At 33.9% G+C, this 23,335-nt stretch overlaps 1 protein-coding gene across 19 annotated transcripts in view; it reads right to left on the reverse strand.

The window, feature by feature from the left end:
* The window catches only part of RIMS1 (regulating synaptic membrane exocytosis 1), a 198,220-nt gene that overhangs the window by 98,910 nt on the left and 75,975 nt on the right, over positions 1-23,335 (reverse strand). For 9 of the 19 annotated variants that reach the window (XR_004253073.1, XM_032184167.1, XM_032184166.1 and 6 more), the window contains 5 exons: positions 20,187-20,343; positions 17,847-17,972; positions 13,505-13,567; positions 8,923-9,012; positions 3,008-3,091 (listed from right to left, as the gene is read on the reverse strand). Coding sequence is in view for 18 of the 19 variants with exons in the window: in XM_032184167.1 (XP_032040058.1) it covers positions 3,008-3,091; positions 8,923-9,012; positions 13,505-13,567; positions 17,847-17,972; positions 20,187-20,343 (520 nt within the window). In the remaining variant the exon portion in view is untranslated. The remainder of the gene's footprint in view (positions 1-3,007; positions 3,092-8,922; positions 9,013-13,504; positions 13,568-17,846; positions 17,973-20,186; positions 20,344-23,335) is intronic. The other 10 variants (XM_032184171.1, XM_032184164.1, XM_032184162.1 and 7 more) reach the window with 3 other exon arrangements.

Here is a 23,335-nt window from a genome sequence, read left to right on the forward strand (position 1 = left end):
ATTAATCTGCGAAAATATGATCTGAAAGTGGTGATAAGCAGTTAGTTAGTTATCCCTGTTGATCCATCAGATACTCATTCCCTGACACCCACTACATCAGCTGTCAATTTGATAAAAGCACATAAAACACAAAAATGTCAGAACTGAGTGGTACTGGCCAACTGTCAAATGAAAGTGTGGGAGATAATCAGAATGAAACTAAACTTAAAAGATAAGAATTTTCTACATAGGTGAAGCACCTTTGATTCCCTCACTGCTACTCTGCACGCTAGGTGGACTTTAAACATGGATTACTATAATTCATTTGCTGACAATCCTTACAGCAAAACTATGGTTTCTCTGGAACTGTGTAGAATGGCGTGCCTTGGGAAAGCCCTTTGCCACGTGGTCTGTGGCTGATGGCAGGAGAAAACACTTCACCTCAGAGGGTGACCAAATGGCAAAGAAGGTTCAAATTCAAAAACATTACTTGAGCTCCACAAGGTTCACCTTTCTTTAGTTGACCTTTTTGCCTCTGGAATAGAGAAGTTAAAGTATTCCAGAGCAGTGAGCAAAACTATCTGTGCCAGTGTCAGCAACAGAGCTTGGAGCAGGGTTGTGCACCTGAACAGCAGCACAAAGGAAAGCCAGCCACTCCAGCCAGTAATCAGGGGCATTGGTGATAAAAGGAAGACTAGGGAAATTGTGGGCCCTCTCTGGAAGGAAATGGGAAACCTGGAAACCTGGGGTATGGAGAAGGCTGAGGTACTTAATGACTATTTTGCCTCAGTCTTCACTGACAAGAGCTTCAGACACATAGCCCAGGCCTCAGAAGGCAAAGACAGGGACTGAAAGAATGATGAACTGCCCAGTGTAGGAGATCAAATCTGAGACCATTTTAAGAGCCTGAAGGTCAAGTCCACGGGACCTGATGAGACGCATCCATGGGTCCCGAAGGAACTGGTGGATGTAGTTGCTAAGCCATCATCCACCATATTTGAGAAGTCGTAGCGTTCCGGTTTTCTGCTTGATTAGAAGAGGGAAGTTTCTGCTGATTAGAAGAGGGAGACATTTTTAGAAAGGGAAAAAAAGAAGACCCAGGGAACTACAGGCCAGTCGCTCTCACCTCTGTGCCTGGCAAGATCATGGATCAGGTCCTCCTGGAACCTATGATGATCTTTAAGGTCCCTTCCATCCCAAACCATTCTATGATTCTGTGATTCTAAACTCTGCATTTTGGGTATGCAATGAGAAAAGTCCAATGTTCTTGTAACTTCTGCTAATCAGGGAGAAGTTCATTTGTGAGGCTGCAAAATCATCAGGATTGGGGTTAATCTAAACTGTTTCTACGTTCATCATTGGCTGCATCACTGGGTGACTAGATTATCCACAAGACTTCCGACCACATAAAAGGACTGATTTCACAAAGAAAATTAGACTGCTTTTTCTCTGACTCAGAAACTTGCCAATAACATAGTCTACATTTTCCAGATGCTTTACTGCAATATGTTTACTAAGAGGTATTAGACAATTTCAGCCTTTAATACATTTGCAGAACTTTGGCTGACATCAAAAAGGCTCACAATTCTGCATTAAGAATGGCAGCATTCAGATGAAAACCTAATTTCATTGATATATGATTATGATTTAATTCTAATCAAATCAATGACAATTAGGTTTTATCATCATCTGATCCATTGAGTCAAAAACAGTCTTTCCATCAACTTGAAAAATGTGAAGAAAAATTAGTTTTTAAATGCTCCAAACATACAAAGTACATTTGTAAGCTGTTAATAGCTATCCCATAAGAGGGCTTAATATTAATGTTGGTAAAATACCTAGAAATGCCTTATCTGTAAAAAGGCCAATTTTGAAATAGTCTTTCACAAGTTTAATTCTATATTTTTTAATTTCTCTAGTACAAAGAGAAATGTTATGCAAACATAGTTACAAGTTTCACACTCTCTACAGCTTGTATTGGCAGAATATACCCCATATCAAGCAAACAAGATAAATTATAGTAGAAATGTAACTACTACTACTAAACGTATTCTTAAGCAGAACAAAACCACTGGCGCTTAAAGTAACTGAAAAAGTTTTACCCATGTATCTGCCTCACAGTTTTAAGAGCAACTTCATAAGAGTTTACTGATATAGAGGTTATTTACACAAAACATCTGCATCCTTTCATTTACTGTAACACAAAAATCGTTACAGTAGTTAATGGGCAAATGTCAAATTTACATTTCAGTAGAAATACGATGTGTGGTTAAAAATAATATAGATTTATCAGGAAAAAATATACAAAAAATTACTACTGTCAAAACAATGGAACATCAAAACTAATTAGAGTAGAAAGCTCATAACAAGAAAAAAAAATAAAGAAAGGTACTTCTATTAATCATAGTTCGTATTCAACATTAACGTGTATTTAAAGATCTGGTGGTTTTAACAAAACCTACCTTGTTAGGAAAACCTGTTCCATGACGACCATCCTAATTTAGGACAGAATTTAAGAACACTACCAATTTTACATACATTAACTAGTAAGTATTACCAAAACTTCCAACAATTCCAACATATCATGGTTCTTTTTTTTTTTTTTTTTGTTAAACAACAACAACAACAAAAAGCACAATAAAAATTAAAATAGACACCTAAAAAAACCAACAGGCTCTACAACAGATATATTATCATATTATAAAGCACCACAGAGAAAATGCCATCACCATTTACAGAAGCAGGTAAAAATAGACTGAAGAACATTAAGAAATGATGTTCAGTGGTATTAGCCATCTTATTAAATAGCTTGTAACTACTAAGGCAAACAGAAAATTTTTACTTCCTAGGTGCTTTATAACAGTTCAACAAAATGCAGAGATGATATCTAAAGCTGCTATTTTATTTTGGGCTTCTGGAGTTTAAAGGTCTCTCTCTATACACATGCATACTTTTAAATTTTAGTGTACTACTCTGAGAGTGCAAGATGCAGTAAGCCACTTTTTGACTGGGAGGAGTTGCCTAGTACCTGTCATCCTCCGGAGATGCATGCTCGATATGAATCCTGGGACTAGTAGGTCGTCTCCTCTCTAGGGAGGGGGACCATCTACCCCTGTTTGCCCGTTCAATAAAACAGGAAAAAAACAGGATATTTAGTTCGTGATATAATTAAATATAAGCAATTTGGGACTGGAAAAATACCCCAAAAAGTAATGAAAGTGTGTCATTTAATTATTTTTTCTGTTTTCTAATTTCCTGGTATACTATTCTTACAGCTGCTTACTGCACAACTATTTCAGCTGAAACAAAGAGAATATGCTCCCAAAGAAGCAGAATTTCAACTAATTTAAAACTTTCATGTAGTGTACCATAAGGTTTCAAATGTTCTCCAAAGCTAGACTATCTAAAAGCCTATCATCTCCATATAAAATTGTAATTCTAGAAGCTTTGCAAAGACTGCATTTTCTATTGACTGCTAGCTGGCATATTGTTAAACTAATCTCTCCTAACTCTTTGTACTGAAAATGCATCCTTGGTAAAAATGTGGGACTGTGAATTATATGAAAAATTCTGAGGCATAAAGTGACCATTTTCTGGAACACATAGAGAGAGTCATTCTCTGTTCCATTCATCTGCTTATAGAGATGTCTTGCTCTGACTGTAATGGATGTACTGTATGCCTACTAATAAGAAATTCTGCATATTTTAAGAGCTACACTTTTGAGTAAAAATATATATATCACAGAAGTGATTTAACCACAACCACCTAAGGCAATTGTTTCTTCATATTCTGTTCCCTTTGAAGTTTTCCTAGCAGCAGCACATATGTCATTTCAGCACCAAAGTAGTGCTGAACAAACCAGAGTTCAAGTTTTAGAGCAGTATGGCAGCACTGATACAATAAAGTTCCAGTAAAGTCCCAATAAAGTTCTCTTGCAGAATCAGAAAGATTAAAAGGTTAAGGTTGCACATATTTGTGTACAAGTATGTTTTTTAATGTAAAAATATATATTAAAAGCATATGCATCCAACTTAATTTTCTGATAATTTCCCAGTATCCCTGCAGCACAACAGCAGATTGTTATATAGGTAAATTAAAAAATAAAAAATAAAAAGTAGTCAAGATTGTGAATGAATAGTAGTGTCTTATGTGATTTTATTTTCTTTAAAAATCTCATTTTGTCTGGAGACAGGAGTTGGACTCAATGATCCTTGTGGGTCCCTTCCAACTCAGGATACTCTGTGATTCTGTGATTTAATTAACAATTTTATATATATAGTATACTAAAGACTGACATTTTTGTGTATTTTGATGTAATGTTATGTGGTTGTAAGAGTGTATGTGTAACAATTTAGAAAAATCAAAAAATACTGATTAATTTACAAAAACAGCAAACATTTATGTAAACACTGCATAAATATGTAATATTCACTTTCTGAGGCATCCTTCCAGTCCATGTTATAAGGAAAAGGGTTTGATTTATGGAACATGCAAATAACAAAGCTTTCAAGGAGATTAGCATCACTTGAACATTGAGGTAGATCAGAAGTTTCAAGAAAAAATAGGTTGTAAGCAGTTAGTTTATTTTTCTCTCCAAAGCAAGAGTTAAAGAAAATGTTAATGCATCAGTGCACTCAAAGCCCTTAATATGCTGATATCCACTATAAGTATCAAATAGCATTTGATAGAATTAACTACATCATGCAGTATGAACTTTGAGAACATGCTCTTTCACCAAATTTTTAATGACTGTGAGCAGACAATGCAGACAAACATGCAATAACCTATTCCTTTACATGTTTGAAAATAACTGAAAACACGATGCATTATATACCTAATGCAAGCAGTTATTTTACTGTACATAATTTTAAATGTAAATAGTGATGATCAACATTGCTGTTACAGACATGCAATATAAATGCCTTAATGCTTCAGACTTACTAAAAAAATACAAAAATTAACATTACATCAGAACCGGTCTTAATTGGATCAAATGACAGTTCTAACCGTTCTGTTATCTACTTATAAGTAGCTAATAGACAATTGTTCAGCTTTGTATCCTGTTTGGGTGGTAATGAACGGCAAATATTAAAAATCCTAGAGATCTCTGAAACATTTTAAGTCTTACTTCAGTGAATCACCTCAGAGTGAGTCTAACAGAGTTTGGCCACATTTTGCAGACATGCAGACAGTCTTACATGAACTCATCACCAGGCTGTGCTCTTCAGTTTTACTTGCTCACAAGTCCTCTACCTAAACTTCTCAGGATCAAAGCATACAACCATTCCCAATCCGTACCACTGATTTTGTGCTAACTACTATTCTACTATTACAATAATTTCTTTCAATATAAGAAACTCATGTCAATAAGCCACACTTCGTATTATTAAGTAACGATTACTACAATCTTAAATATCACCAGATAATCTAGGGAAGATGCTACAATGATGAGAAAGCACAGCTGAATCGGTTTTGGACAGTGCATATAATTCCTATGCCTATGGGTTTTCCTCACTTGAGGCTAGTGTTTGCACACAGATGATGCTGTTTTAGGACATGATACATAATTACACAGAAAAAAAAAACAGAGATTTTGAGCTACAGTGAAGAAGACAATGAAAAATCACACTACAGAAAGCAGTGGCAGCAAAAACTTTTCATGGCTTTAGAGAGTAACTATGTCTATGTTATAAACTAATATGTCTTGTAAATCATCACAAACCTCAACAAGATGATTATTTTGACCAAAAAACTAGGGATAGGTCAAAAAAAAAAAAAAAAAAAAATCATGGTGCAACTGAATTGGTAAGGCCTGGACCTTTTTGAATGTCCTAGTATACACCACATCAAAGAGAAAGATATGAAGGGTTAGGTTCAGTATCAAACTATTTCATTTAATGAAAATAGTTTGCCTGTATCAGGGCATGGTCAGTTTGCCAGTCAAATCATGAAGACTTTCCTTGCTCAAGTGACATAGCTTACAGAAGGAGAAGAGGAATTTTTTGTTTGTTTTTAGTGCAACAAGACTTGTATTTTCCTGAATTATATATATTGCTAAAAGTACTTTTCTGCAGGTGTTTGTGGATCAACACAACTTTTATTGACACAACAACATCTTAAAAAAATAATTATTCCAATCATTCCAAATGACAAAAATTATATTTTTTGGAGTTTAAGTGTTTTCACTGAATAATTAACACAGAGAAATAGAACTCTATGGTCAGTCAGCATCATTTTGTTTAAAAAAAAAAAAAAAAAAAAAAAAAAAAGTCAAGTGGACCACTTTATCTCTTGATCTCAAATACAATCTAATTTATACCCTCTCAGACAAAAGGTTGAGCAAAATGGGTAGAAAGAATTTTCCACTGGTAAGTATACTTAACATTTTGTTCAAGAAAAGATATAGTTACACATTTAGAATTCTATTTGTATATTTTGAGGGTTTAAAGCCTACATTTAAAATAAAATCTACAACTCCATTCTGTGAATAAAAAAAGAAGCCACAAAAACAATTAACAGTACCTTCAACATAGGTCCTCTTACACATACACCGATTAAAATATAGTGCTTTATAAATTAGACTTCACAAAACCCTAGTGTTTCTCTTTGCTACAAACAGGACCTACTACACTTGGTTGCATAATCTCTTCTTGAGGAGTCTCCAGCAATAAAGGCTAGACAACCTTTTCTAGATCATCTATCAGAGTGTTTCATTACACTTGCTTTCCAAAAGCTTTTCCTAAAAGCTTTGTGAACCTGTAACATCAATGAACGTGTCTTACTGTAATTTAAGTACCTTATCTAATCTTGCTCAGCACAGACACAAATGCTTTCTACATTCCTTGAACTTAATTCCTTTTCTTCAAACTAGACTCCTCTATCATTACATGCAACTGACAACTAATCTTACACTCTTACACTAAAGTGTTAGCACACACATTCAACAGTGGAGTAGGAAATCTTCTAAAATTAGTATACCCCCAAACTAAAATATTAAATTGGTGATTTAGTTGTTGTTGGTTTTTTTTTTGTTGTTGTTGTTTTTTTTTTAAAAAAAATGTAGTATGTTCCTCCACAAATCAGACTACATTAGGGAGGAAAACAAAACAAAACAAAAATTATGTCTAAATTAAAAATAAAAATAAAAAAATCCTGTCATTAATCCTCTGACAAAGCCATATATCTTATTTGCCACAAAACCATCATGGAAGTACAAAACCTGAATTTCATAAAAAAGAGTTTTCTGCACACCATGAAGGACCCCAACTCAAAAGCAATTTTTTAGTCACCCTCTAACTGACTAAAGGACTTATAAAGCAAAAATGTAAAAGTTTCAGACATAGACATATATTCTGGATCAGGATCAGAGACAATTTGGCAAAATCTAGTGCTTAGTAGAAGTAGAGGCCACTAACATAGACTAAACACTTCTCTTTATGAGCAGCACATGAAAAATGCTGCTGATTCTATTTGGTGCCTAGTGGGCAGAAGTTGCTGAGATGAATCATAAAGACAGAATAGACATAGTTAACATCAGTGACAGATTTAGATTTCAGTATGTAATTTTAACTACGATATTTTACAGTTGCCAACTACCATTTCTTTGAATATTCAGCTTGATGTCTGGCATCTTGAAATGAAACTACAAAACATACACTGCTTATATCCATATATTGTTGCATTAAATAGCTGCTTACAGATGAATACAACTGCATATATCTATCACACATAGTAATATGATACTACTATAAATTTTATAAAAAATCTAGAATGGCATCCTGTGTTTTGCTGGGGGCGGCCTTATTTCTGTCAAAAATTTTGTTTTGGACAACCAGGTACATATGAGATATGATATTACGATATCTTGTGCTTTATCTTAAAAAGGAATGAACTAGTGAAGATCTAGTTGAGATATATCAGCAGGACATGAGTCAGTCCTATCCAACAAGAGCACAGCTTGAGAACAGCACAGTTCCAGTCAAGGAGCATCAGGAAGTGAGGGAGGAGGGAAAGGGAAATTCCCCAAACACACACACACACACACAAATTTCACATAATTAGCCACCATATTTGTGATACACTGAACTGCTGAAATTGTAATTGTGCCATAGTCCATGGCAACCTATTGCCTTTAGCAAAGCTAAAATCTCCCCCTAAAACAGTATAATTCTTAGCCAAAAAACAGCAGGTGATGAAAAATTCCCTCGTGGAGCAATCCCATCTGCCAAACACACCAACAGTATTTAGTTCAGCTAAGATTTTGAAGCAAGTTTTTGTAATACTAGAGATCAGAAAATAAAATATAATGCCTACACAATATAAGTGATGCAACAATATTTCATTTAAACTGCAAACATATCTTCTTAAGACTTATGTGAGCCTTAATATAATGTCACAGAGTGAAAAGAAATCTCAATGCAGTGACTTGCCTTGTAATTGCAAAAGCAGATGCAGCAGATTAGATTAAAGAAGCAATGAAGTTTGGCTGGATGTCTTACAGAAAATACATCGCTAGACAAACTACAATTCAGGTTTGAAATACGAGTTTTGTCACATAATTTATAAATTATGTCACCACCTTTTTAGCAGTCCACAAAGCAGGCAAGAAATAAATGTAATACTTTTTAGCAAATGGTGATGAAGATTAACAATCAAGTGGTACTTCATCAAAATACTTAACACTGCAATGTTATTATCAGCATACTGAGGACTTCTGCAAACAATGACATCAGCTTGAACTAAAACAAGGAAAGAAGCCAGAAGCAGTTATAAGCTCCAAGACACAATTTACACAACATACATGAATATAGGAGCAAAAATGTCTACAAATACCAAAGCAGACATGAATGTACAGGAACGTAGAGTACTCATATAAAGAAAACCAAAACTGATAAAAATCACCAGCACAGATGACAAGAAATTCATAAGTTTTTATTTTATACCTTTCTCGTTCTGGTGAATGCAAACTAGTATCTGGTCTCAAGCAGTTGGTACTAGCACTCCTAGCCCTGTCAAGGGAGGGCTGTAGTTCACTAGTGCCAGTGCATTGCATCCAATGGTAGAAGAGAAAGAAAAAGAAAACAAAGAAAGGAATACAATGTTAGATATTAACTCATAAAATAATGCTCTCTTTACAGAAAATGTAGAATCACAATGATTTAATTAAGGAAAACATAAAAGAGCTGACTGGATGACAGTGCCAAGATTTGTTTAGAAAATAAAACCAAATAAAAGACTGCTGTATTTTTTTTTTTGGTAAGACTGTTGAAATGTTTAAAACTGAATGAGACAGAACAACATCCACTTGTAAGAAAGTGGAATGAGAAATACCAATCAATCAAAATCCTTATTAAAAGAGGTAAATCTTAAGCCAATATAAAAGGATGTGATACACTGCATATGATGTGAAATCACTTTACAATGAAGCTCATTTAGTTTATAAATCCATATTAAATACCAAACAGGAGAGGTGATTAACCCTCAGTTTCTTACCTAACCAGGAGGTCATCTCCAAATTTCGGTATTCGTGAATTAAGGCAATCACGAAGGAGAGAAATATCCTGTCTAATCACTGATTTGGTCTTAGCACATGCAGGAAGAGTTGAGCTTTGTAAATTAAAATCATTTAAACAAAGTGAAAATAAATTTGACATGTAAGCAAAATTACATACATAAACAAAAGAAAGTAACAAGGAAAAAACATGCAACATACAATGTTAACCGTAAAGAAAACTACCTTATGGAAAGTCTTTTATATGTGGGGGTTAATTTAGACAATATGAAGTTATTTTAGGATTATGTCCCTTAGCTCTCAGTTACCAAAAGCATATGAAAAACTAATTTATTTTATAAGGCAAGACTATTTATTCCCCAAGAAGTCACTAACTACTTAAAGGGGACTCTAAATACTTCTTACCTGTATAGGTTCCAATTAGTACCATTTTCTAGTAAAGGCATCTTGGGTGGTAATGTTTTATAGTGCCTAACAGAACTTCTTGAATGTGGTAGAACAGAAAAGAAAAGAGAACAACATAAAAACATGCCAAAAATTAAAAGATAGATAAAAGTAAGGCAAGATTGACCAGAACTTAAAAGAAATGCACAATATTTTACTATATTTATTAGCTGCACAAATAGATTTCTCAATATATGTTCTCAGTTCTACTACCATGATAGCTATCTGAGGGACAAATTTTTGTGATTACACTTCTGTTAAAACAGCCCATGAATTCATGACAATACTAGTACATCTTAGATTTTGTACTTGTAATGAAAGTAATCTAAATTCCTTCTATTGAGATTTTTAATCAAAATATACAAGCTCTCGTAAAGGATTAGGCTGCTGTTTGTTTCTCTTGGTAATGCTTTATTTAGATCTACAGAGACTTTAACTGAGACAAGCTTCCAAAGTCAAGCATGAAATGCTTGCTAAAGAAGTGATACCACAATGTCAGTTATAGATGTATTAGCAACTGGCATTTCTAAATATTGAAGTGTATCAGCTTCAAAATCTAATTAATTGTTATTAGTAATCACAAGCTAATTAAAAAACAGGGAGATCTACTACATCAGCCAGCACTGCAGCTCTCCATGACAACTGTCTGATACCATCACTCATAGTATATGAGATTTTAGAACAGGAAACTTTTACTACCCAAGCAAACAAGGGAGAAATGTAAAGGCAGACAGCACCTGACTAATGGGAATCATGACATTCAATGGTTAAGGTTTTAAAAATTTTCCATTTACCCAACCAAGCCACAGCTGTGGTGCTATTAGCAGAAGGGCCTTCAGCCTTGAGGAGTTTGCCAGCTTCAGGAGCAGTCTGTCCCAACAGGGCATTTTGATTCCTACTGGGACTTGGATCTCAACACAGCAGATCAAAATTACAAACCTGGCTACATCATAATCAGATAAAACAACTGTCTTTCTGGGAACCCTACTATCTGTAAAAGCCTGAGAAGGCAACAGAGGAGCTTTGACCACTCCTGTTGTACAGGTTTAGCTGTCATCACTGCTGACCTCTCTAGCAGGGATCACTGTGATGTTGCAAAGCTGGAGTAAAGATATGGTTATTAATCATATTGATTCTATCATAGTAGCAGAGTATGAGTACTAGGTATGAGTACTCATACCTAGTACTAGGTATGAGCTAAGCACCTAGTACTAGCACCTAGTACTAGGTGTGAGCTAAGACATGGACTGTGACTTTTCCCTGGTCTAAGGCATAGGTACATTTTCCTTCCGCTGTATCTGGTCTAAGTCAATAATCATGTACATGGTTAGCATGGTCAGCATGGACAGCTAGAAATAACACTGTAAACTGGTGAAGCAAACTAACCATAAATTTTGACTTTGTAGCTTGGACCATCTCATATTAATATTTCTTTCATGTAACATGAAACAACACATATCCCATTTTATGCTGAAGCTGTCTCAACAGAGAGATTATTTTTAATTAAGAATTAAGAATTTTTTAATTAAGAATTTTTTAATTAAGAATTAAGACATTATTCTGCAAGCTGCCTAGAAAACAGGAATAATGTCTTATAATCCTCTTTCTAACATGAATAACTGTCAGGCCACTATGAATGAGAAAGGAGGAAAAATGGCAGCTAATGTGTGAACAAAATTTTTGTTGAAAGGGTTTTTGAGCATGAGTACTGGTAATTTTCTGGATATTATTCCAACATAGATTAAGCTGCATAAGCCTCAGAGTTATATTTAACAGTCAATCTCTTTTATTCTGTTGCCTGCATAGTCCCGTTCAATATGCTATTAAAAGTACTTTGTTTTATAGTATAACATTACTGTTACTTTAACAACTTTTTAATTTTATATTTGCTACTCTCATAAGTTGTTAATTTATTACTGTAATAACTTATTTTACTCATTTGGGATAATTTGTTACTTTTCTTAATTGTAAGAAAATAAGAGCAAAAATTAGAAAAGGAAAAAGGCAAGGAAGGGCTGCACTCTAGCGTCTCTGTTACCTAGCTGCCTATGCACAACTTTCATCTGGTTAGCTGCCAGATGGGCTAGTAGATTTGTAACACAATTGGAAATCTATAGCAGCTAGACAAAGGGCATCAAAAGTTTATGATACAATATTTACTTCATGCATTAAGCAAGAATTTAAACTCTGTCATTGAAAAATTATAATGAAAATGACAGTCTTTAATGGGGAAAAGAAAAAGCACAGAGCTGGAGGTGGTTAGGGTGTAAAGCTATAGAAAGTGTAGCAAAAAGAAAAAGGGCAGAAGGAGGAGGCAGAGAAAAATTAGTATGACATGACAATAAACTGATAAAATAGCAAGGAGTGAAGAGATTAAGTAAAAACCTAAAATGTTGAGGCAAAAGCTTTTTAGATGAAATATGAGAATTACACAACTGATAAGTAAAATTTAAATTTTAATGTAACAGATGCAGTGATGCTCAGCTGTGTTTATTGTTTGTTTTGGGAGAGTTATTGTATTTATTTATTTACTTTTGTATTTATTATTTTAGTATTAAACAGTTTATCAGAACCCTATCACAGCATCTTTGATGCTCTTTTCTATTTTGATGAAGAGAATTAAAACAAGCCAGGGCAAATTAATAAAAACTACTCTATAGAGACGAATCCTACAGAACGGAAATTAAAAAGTACATTAAATGATTTTAAAAGATTTAAACATACGGCATCAACATAAAGTTCTTAGTAACACCCAATTCCTGACTGGAAAAATAGATAACTGCTTCATTTGTAACACCTGTAGAACACTAACCTTACAATTTTGTTGATTCTAAATTGAATATTTTTGACACAATCTGACCTTTATTATTAACAGAGTTAACAGATGTGGTATAAGAAACAAGGGGGCTATAGTTATATTTGCTAGATTAAGATATTTCATTTTTGTTTAGTTTCTCAGCATTCAGAACAGTTAAAACAGAGAGCTCCAAGATTTGGGATGAGAGATTAAGATTGAAGATGAGCTCAAACTGCAAAGTTTATGCCTAAATCAAATTCAAAGGAAAAAAAATATTATGAAACCCCTCAAATCTGGCAGTGTGAGGGAGCCTTTAAATCACACTCTCCTTAAGCACCTTGCTCTTCCCTACAAATGTTCAAAGTCACTGTGAGATTTGGTGTCACAAGTAAAGATTGTTGGCTTGTGCTTGACTGTAATACAGACATAATAAATGGAAATAAAGGCAAACAAAAACAACTCAAAAAGAACGTCTGAAATTACAATAACACTGCCATGCATTGGTGGTCAGGACTTCTGTGACTGGACAGATAATTTACGACAAAATACAACTGCAAAATCAGAAATTCTTTAGCTGCTTCAATCCTTACTATGGAAGTTTACAAACATACATACACATCTTGATCTGATTTAAAACAAACAAAACAAAAAAAGAATAACTGACACCTGGATCACAACATACTGGGAAGTTCTGTACATACTGGGATGCTGGGCACACAAAGCATACATAACTGACCAGAGGTGTTGATGATTACCAGATTCCTGTATTTACCTGATGGTATGTAGGCACTCTGCACTTCTTCCTCGTTTTGCTCTGGGCAGCATAAGAAGCTCACTGCACAGACAGGATGGGTGGTGAGTGAAACAGATAGAATTATGAAGCATTAGATGACATGGGTTATGCCAATGATTTGCAAATAAAAACATAAAAAGAAACAAGAAACTTCCATCCAGATACATAGCCTGCTAATGTTCAAACCCACACTGCACTTAAAGAATGTGAGCCAAAAAAATGCCTGTGGTAACTACATTTTCAAGCAAATCCTTTCACTGCAGCATGTAATTTTGTAGTTTCTCCCTTTAAAATTCTGTACTGTTTCAGAGTTCTTCATGAATTCTGTCAGGAATCCCAAAATCAGTTAAATTTCTCTAATAACCTCCTTTCTCATAAATCAATTCATGAAGATACACTTTAGCAAAATAAATAAATAAATAAAATGTTTTTTTTTTTTATAAGCCACAAAAGTATACATGAAAAAAGGCAGGGAAGGTTTGTTACTAATGCACTGCAAAGCAGTTTATAGAAAGAGTAACTAGTCACACTTTAGGGAAAAATAGGTGTTCACTGGAAATATTATGTTTGGACAAATACAAATTCTGACTGATAGCTCTTTGGAGTATTTTGCAATGCAACACTAAAGAAAAAAAAATGCCAGACTTCTTGTTTCTTATTGTTTCCAATTCAGAAAAATCAGCCATTTGTTATATTATTCATTTAATGCAACCAAACACATTACATCCAAGCAAGATGGTAAAATTAATATATATTTATGCCTATGGTAAGTATGATTATGGTATGAAATATCCCTTGAATTAATCCTGTAGTTTTATGCACTTCAGCAAAATCAGAAAGACAAAGCCCCCAGTTTTCAAATTACTGTAAATATGAAAGTAAAGCTAAACTTCATGGAAACATGGTATTTTAAAAGAAGCTGGGAATCATATGAAGTACTATGGTGAGAGAGAGAGAAAAGATTACAAAATGTAAAAAGTAGCACTTTTTCAATGTGTTCTGTACTTCATACCATTATAAACTGACCTATTTACTTGATGTAGCTTAGGTAATATTTATCTAAAGTTCTGAACTAGGAAGACTAAAACAATGGCTTGTTAGTCACATCTGAGATTTAAGTTTGTATCTGGAACCACTAGCCTGATTTTGATGCAACAAAATGTATTAAAGGTGAACTGAATTGTTTTCTTGGATTTTTGCATATTTTTTTAAAGCAAAAATTGCATTCCTAATCTTAGAGCACTGACAGCATTTATATGCAAGTTTCCAAATTACAAATACTTGTGCATTTTAGGAAAAAGTTATAATTTTCTGTAATTAGTTAAGAGTTTTGTGATTTTCTTGCAAGAACTGAGGAAATTATTATCAAAACACTATATACAAGAAGTTTCATGCACTGCTTTAATATCTGAGACAGTATCTGGAGAAGCAGGATAAAATCTAAAAGACAGCAGATGCAAAATTCACATTAAATCACAGGGTACTTTGTTAATATTTATTCTACCTTTGCTGAGCCAAAGCCAAAGAGCCCATTTTTAATGAGCCCATGGCAAACAGTAATACATAATTCATCCAAAAAAAAAAAAAAGGGTAGAAAACAGTAAATTCACCATGAAAGACTCAAGAAAAAAAAAAAAAAAAAAAAAAAGAGAACCCCTAGCAATATATTACTGATAATATAAGATGATACTGGTAGTTCTACAACAAATTAAGACTGTTTTGGAGACATTTAAAATAAAAAAAAATATTATTCTAAAACAAGGGTTTTCTAATGGGAATATTTAAGGACTCAGATTAACAGATATTATTTAGGAATAAAACAAACACTAAAAAGTGAAAAGTGCTATCTCCTTAAAAATCAGATGATTATCCTAAATTCAAAGCAAAGTATACTGATTAGCTAGATTTCCTGGTATTCCTAGCATTTCCTAACAGATTTATATATATTTATAAACATATATATGTTTATATAAACATATATAAAAAAGGTAAAGTGATCAAATCAGTTCCACTGGGAGTGTATCACACCATATGCTTTTGTAACAGACTATAGCAATTATTTTTACAAAAAAATACTCAAAATATTCACTATTAATTTGGGACCAGTAAAGGATCACTGAAAAAATGATCAAAAGTATTCAGCAACTAAAATTTATGCCATGCAACTATCAGGAAAATACATTCCAAACCAAATTTATGTTGAGAATCTAAAAGAATGTACTTGTTTTGATGAGGGGTTCAGCAAATGAGCAACACATAATACTTGCACTAATGATGATACTAAGACATAGGAATAATAGCAAAAAATATATATATTTTAAATGCCAAGATGTGAAAGAGGATTTCACATCAACAATGAAACTGTTGGGGGATGTGCTTTCACAACAACTATATCAAAAACAAAAGCTGTTTTGATCCTCCCTGTGGTGCTACTTAAATTCCTTGAAAGTCAATGAAATCTGCAAGAGTTAAGCAGTTTCAACAACTGAAGAAACTTGAGGAAAAGAAAATGAAAATGGAAAAAAATGAGACCAGTGCAGATTATGACTGAAGGAGATTAAGTACAGGCACCCCTGTTTAAATCCTGCAAATCCTGTCTTCGCATCTGATCTTTTAACTTCTGAAAAGTGTCTTCTGAACACCCGAGAACTGAAGTCTGTTTCCTACTCATCAGAACAAATTCAACAGCCCATTGCTGCTGTGCTCTTTTCTGATGGCTTATCTCTGAAAAATTATCAGTGCAAGTCCTGTTCTCCAAGCACACTGCATGCATATATTGTCATTTATATCATGTTTCCAGGCTTTACTATAAGATAATCTTCTATACAGACATACTTATTTCTAGTGACAAAAGCTACCTTTAAATGTCTCTTCCAAATCTGCTGAATAAGAAAACTATTCAATACATATTTTCAGGAAGACTTTGTATGTATCACTACCTATAACAACTAGTAACATGAAATATTTGCAACAAAGGGAAATTACTGTAATTAGCTTAACTCTATATCTGATTTCACTACAGTTAAAAAGCATTTCAATTCACCTCTGAAAGGAAATTCAATACAAAATCCAACTTAGTACATACTTCTTGCCGATAAACTAAGACACTGGAATTTTAAACTGTTCCAAGTAAACCATTAATTCCCATATGTGTGTTATCATATTTAAAATACAAAACAAAACAAAGCAAAACAAAACAGGCAAGATCATATACAAAACTGAACTAGTTTAACTGCAAAAGCCATCTGTTATTCAATTTCTTTTTGTGTTGCTTCAAAAACTGGACAAAGAGTTCCAGAGATTTTTATATGTATTCCTTCACATGCTTTCACATCACTACAGAACATGTTTGCTATATTAAATTTACTGTATTATTTAGAAAGGTTTTGTCACTGTTACTCATAAAAAATAGAAACATACTGCAAAAAAATGGGACTTTACTAGGACAGTTGATTGTATATGAATAGTAAAAGTTTGCCATTATAATTTAGCTATATGATATTTTTCTGTGCATAAAGATGAACCACACAAACTGATAATTCATGTCACCATTTTGTTTCCAAAATACCGAACTGAAAAACCTTGTCTGTTTTTCCTTTCAGCTAAAAACTAAGCAGAAATCCCCTTTTCCTTCTTTTATTAGAAGATATTTGTAGATAACTGAAAAAAATGCCTATTAGAGAACACATTATTCTCTGAGGAGCGTATGTAGCTTCTGCATACATTCTAGGGAGGTATATGCATGTGTCAAGCATCAAAGAATCAAAGATTGGATATTTTTTTTAACTGCAAGCACCATAACTATCCTCACTACACATGTGTATTGGACCAAGTTCACCAGAATGTTATGCACAATGCTGTGAGACAAATAAGGCAGATGTCCAAAATTTATTAATATAGGAATGCAAACTATAGCATATACAACTTCCAAGTTGTAGGAAGTAATGCCTGGTATTTTACTGACTTCCAAAACAGACAAATATGTTTGTGGTCTCTGTGTTGCAACAATAGTTAGGGCATACGTGTGGATTTATGGCTTTCTGGCAAAAATCTCTGGGCTGAAGTTCATGAAGTAAACAGCAGAGTTCTCTAGGACAAACACCCAAGAACCATTAGTCTAGACACCTGCTACTACTGTCAACCCAGTGCACATTTTCACCAGAAAAGAGGCATAGTTAACTTAATTATGACTAGTTTTTGAAATTAGGATGATTTTCTGTCCATTACTGTCAGACTGCGGTTTTCTGATAAACACTTTAAAATTAAGCAAACCAACAAAGACATTTCTAAACTTGCTTCCAAGTTCAGACTGATGATGTACCTTTCTTGATCAGACAAATACTGACTATCCATGTCTCTGGATCTGTAATCAGCTGGACTTCTGGAGGCATCATGGTGTCTAGTTGGAGAACGTGATCTTCTCATTTGATGGATTTCATCTAAACTCCTGAAAGGCAGATATATGTATGATAATCTTGTTTTTCTCATAAATAATACAGCTTAATGAGCAATTATAGTGTACAAGTTGATTGAACCGAGTCTTTTATTCATTAAATTGCTAATATATGCTTTCAAAAAACATACATATTTTTAAAAAATAGATAAAAAATCCATCTTTAAGTATAGAGTAGTCATTTCTACCATTTTTAGAGCACTGTTTCTTTGTACACTGATGGACTCATTAATAGTATTTTTCAAGCCTGTACTTAAAGAACTATTGTGAAAACATAAGAATTTATAATAGCTCACATGAAATTGTTTTGTGCATTTGTAGCTTCATAGTCAGATTTTTAATGGTTCATTTTGGGCTGTCAAATTTTTGCAGGTAGCTCAAGTATCTCCATATATTCTTAGGATATTGTGAGACAGGATATGTGAATTTTCAGCAGACTTTATTAATTCCAAACTGTGTGTTATACAGAAAAGGAAATGATTCTGCCTAACTTCAGGCAGGCTCTCATCTCTATGACAGGAATTTAAAGCTCTTTTCATATGGGAAAGAACAAGAAAATAAATTACTTTCTTTTTTGAAGTGCAGATTCTTCCTTTAGTTTAATAATTGCCATAGAAACAAGAAGCACTCATTTTTCAAAGCAGAAAACGAAAGGATAGCTGGGGTTGACTATGAAATACTTTGTTTGTGCATCTTGCTTATAGATAGGAGGATGCAGACGTTTTCCAACAAAAACACATATATATGTTTGCAAAAGAAGGATGAAGAATAGTCTCATTCTCTCAACTATAAAAAGAGAACTCTGTGCCAAAGTCTTTTTTACATACAGCCATACCTCTTTGTTGAAGATGTATAACTGAAGTGCTACAGCAAGTGATTTTGTTGGACAGTCAAATAATTTTATCTAAAAGAACTGAAGTAACAGATGGGGATGCATGCAGGAACTTAAGAAGCACACATAATTTCAGTGTACAAGGACAGCACATATGACACAAAGAATGGAAATGCAGAAGCAGGATCATCAGGATTCTCAAATGGAAGAAGAAGCTGGTTTCCTAAAATATACCACCATTTTGAAACACCTCAGACACTTTATCCATGAGACTCAAAGCCTGCTTTAACCACTCTTGCTGACTCTTTCTGAATAGTTATATTTTCATCACTACCATTATCTTCATCATCTTCTAAAGAGCATCAATATCAATCAGAGGCAAACGACAGAAAAAGATGTTGCAGACAACAGGAGAGCATGGTATTAAATGATCAGTAATGGAATTCCAACAGATCCTGAAACAATGCACAAGGATGTCACTGTAGCATAGAATGTTGTACACAAAATTAACCTAAAAATGGGAAATTTCCAGTGTACTACCACAGCTAGTGGGCAATAAAATTACCAACAAAACAGTTTGAGTTCTTGCTGTAATTCAAAACCAAAGTTTCCTAGAAACCACAGGAAATGAAAGCTGGTAAAAACTAGTCTAATATTTAAGGTTCCATGAGAGATTGCAAGAAAAGCTTATTGCCCTGGACAATAAAGGGAGCAAAAGTGGGTCAAGTTTGTTGTTAAAACTGTCCAATATGGCACTACTCAAAAAAATCATAAAGAATGAAAATGAAAAGGTCTGAAAGTATCCTCCCATTAATAAGTGGTCTATGAAAAGCAGTAGATGCAGAAAAGAGTGGTTTATAAATCGCTCCTTGATTTTGCAAACAATATTTTACTTTTTCCATTAAGAATGTCAAATTATAAATAGAATAGGTAATTTAAAACTGCTGTTATGTCGAGAGAAGTTCAATTCATATTTATTATACAATTCATACATGTCATAATTTATTGTCCTACAAAAATACATAAATGACTTTATATAAGATTCAGTCACTGATTGAAAAGCATTTCTGAACCCATGTGTTAGTTGCATGTACTAGTTGTGGTAGAGCAAACAAGGATGATGAATCACAGGGAAAATATCAGTAAAAGATAAGTCTTAAAGTTATTCATCTCATGGATTCTCTTGAGTAATTAATAAGTGCATACATCAAGTTCAAATAACACACAGTTAAACTGAGATACAATTTTTTTTGTAAAAATAAAAATAAAAAGAGAGAGAGAGAGAGAAAATGCTGAAGAGTAGATAAGTAAACAGGTACCATTGACAGATTACACAAACTTGAAATCACCCAGTTTCACTTGCTTGTGATGCCTACCTCTGTAATGGCACATTTGGTAAACGTGAACGGGTCCTGCCCTGATCTTCGCCACGGTGAGGAGATACGGAACGTGAACGATGATGTGTTGTTCTTTGCTGTTCTGGCACAGTTAGCGTTGTAGATTTACTTTCTCTAGCACTAGATCTATAAGCTACTGTTAAGAGGACAACAAAAGGAAATTAGAGAATAAAAGTGTGAGTTTGGAATGAATTCAGGTGGTTAGTCCTTCCAGGAACACACATCCAAATGCTTACAAAACTTTCAAGTAGTCATTCGGCTGTTGTACATCTTGACGTATCATGCAGCCAGGATAAATTAATAGCATTACCTTTAAATGTCTGTATGTACAAAGACAGAGGAACTGAGGAGACTTTCAGTAATCACTGGATGATGTGGGAAAAAGGACTGAACCATTTTTCTGACTTGGGAAAGAGTACCCAGAGTAACTTGTATTTAACTTATGACTAAAATAAGAAAATCTACTACTTAACAGATTCATCTTAATAACAACAACAACAAAAATCACAAGAGGGACCTACTAGATTATGCATTTTGTCATCCAATGGATTCTAAGACTGTTTTAACTGATTATGTAGCTTAAAAATTATAATATCACAGCTTCCAGAACTGTGTCCACCTTTTATACAGTACTGAGAGTTCAATACATTTACTACTACAAATATGAGACAAGTAAAGCAGGCGGGGAAAAAGACGTGGTTGAAAAAAGACAATTATACAGTTTTACTACAGAATTTCTGGTTACTGTCAAAAACATATGCATAAAGACAAACATATGCAAGTCTGTTATGACTTTGTCCAACTCTTGGATCTTCATAATAACCAGAGCTGGTGCCAGAACATGGGAAACAACATTTTTCTTCCAATTGTTGAAGGAGAAGGATGTGGGGTGGTCAATCAGTCAGGGAAATAGAAAGCAGCATGACTTTTGATATATCTTAGAGGGTGTCTTAGAGGGTATCTTTTCTATGATTCTATGACCATAATGGTGTATGCATATGTGCACCATCTTCAGCACTGAGTTACATGTGAAATATGAATGTGATTTCATGTTTAAAATGTGATGTTACACAAGTTTGGGGAGGCTGGGTATTTATTATTCTTTGAGAAACAGAGAAGGGCATGAAGAAAAAACTTTTGGGAGATTTCATTAGTAGCTATATAAACAGCAAATGCCTGCCACTTGATAGCAATGGTTTAGTGAGCACTGACTGCAAAATAGGCCTGTAAAAGTTGATGGCATCGTGGAAAGTAAGGACCAAGATTCATCAACCTTTCAACAAAAAAAGACTCCAAAGTTTTAGAGGATTTGATGCACTGTGAGGCTGGAGTATCTTATCTACTCAAAAAGTGCTTCAGGGTTGTGTAATAAAACTGAAAAGAAATATCAGGATATCCCTGATCTAAGAACAAGTACTGGGTGCAAATTTTGAATCAAAATGGGAACTAATTCAGGACTTCAGTGGAGATTCCCTCATTTTGTATACTAAGATAGTTGCAGAAAATGTCTGTGGTTTTTTTTTGTCAGAAGAAGACAAATGATTACATGACAAAAACGGATGCGTTCCCTCTCCCAGGATGACTAAATCTGAGCTGTATGTTCTGAAAATTGCCATATTTTCTGAAAAAAAAAAAGTTTTATGCAAAAGCCTGTCTTCTCTAATAGAAGAAACACTAGTGTACATTTTATTCAACACTAAAACAAAAGGAATCCAAAACTTTTTTTCTAAGCTTTAGACAACTGTACTGAAATATGCTTCAGGTTTTCAAAAATAAATTTCAGTTTAGCCCACCTAAAAAAAACTATACATAGGATTATCCTTAAACATCTGGTATATGAAGATACTATCACCCTACATATTCCTTCACAGCTGAGCTATCTGGGGAGCAATATCTAAAACTTGTCCATTGGGTGTACACAAACCTTACAGAACAGACAGAGCAACAGCAAGTAATGCTTATCTTAAGTATCAATTTAAGTATTGTCAAATTGGTTGAATTGAATTCAAAGTTCCATAGTGACCATGACAGTGACAGCAACAGTAACATTTCCTCATATCCTCAAATACAAAAGCTCTGTGCTCTCCAGAGTGTGCATGAGAATTTTTTTGCATGGACCAGCATGGCAGCAGCAATAAAGCTTATGGTAGTTTACGCAGAAGAAGTTTCTCAGTTGCTCATGGGAAACTGTCAGGTGTGACACAAAATGGAAGCTGCATGGATGATGAAAATGATTCTATACAATGTTTTGATTTCAGAGTAACTTTTTTTTTTTTTTTTTAAAGACAATACAGATGGTGAGACAAGGTGTTGTGCTAATATTATGCTGCTGCTACAGGAAGGTAACCACAGTTCAACCATTTATACGGTTCATTTATGACAGAAGAATAAATTGTTCTGAAGAGTTACTTATTCTGAAGATAAGACACATTTGTGATATGAAAAGGGATTTTTTTTTCCTTAAAGTATCCTTAAGTTATAAACTGGCCATTACTTTTGATGCAGCTACATGTATCTTTACTTCCATGTACAAAGAAGGATTCTTAGCAGCTGCTGAAACGTCCATGAAAACAGTTTTACTTGTTACTACTAAATGCTAGTACTGCATTTGCCTTAGCAATTGGTTTAACATTTGAAATTATAGTTTTAAGAACTTGCAGCAACTTCATGAATACATAATATCTTCATCATTCTTTTTTCAAGCTTATAGCAGTGATCAAGTTGAGCTTTTGTGCTTCTACATTTTGTAGTCACATGTCTGTCTTTTAACAACTGAGCAATAACCTTTGTGGAAATCTTGAGATATTAAGAAGGCAAATTAACTTCATTCTCTTCTGAACATTTCAAGACAATTAATAAATTATCAACTGTACAAATATACCTTTAATAAAGACAGGACTTATTTATCTTACATAAAAAAAACACAGCAGACAACATTGGCAAGGAAATAGTAAAGGAAGGAAAAGGGGCTTAAAAATATTTTTAGAGTCCCATGCTGTAAACTCAATTTTGATATTCTTATTTTTGTTGAGAAGGAGTATCTTAATCCTAGACTAATCTGGTTGAACTCAACAGAGGCAATGCCAAAATGGTTGAAGAGTGCTTCATCATCCCACGTTATGGGGGAA

This window comes from Aythya fuligula, chromosome 3, assembly GCF_009819795.1.
Source record: "Aythya fuligula isolate bAytFul2 chromosome 3, bAytFul2.pri, whole genome shotgun sequence".
In the NCBI taxonomy this organism is placed as follows: Eukaryota; Metazoa; Chordata; class Aves; order Anseriformes; family Anatidae; genus Aythya; species Aythya fuligula.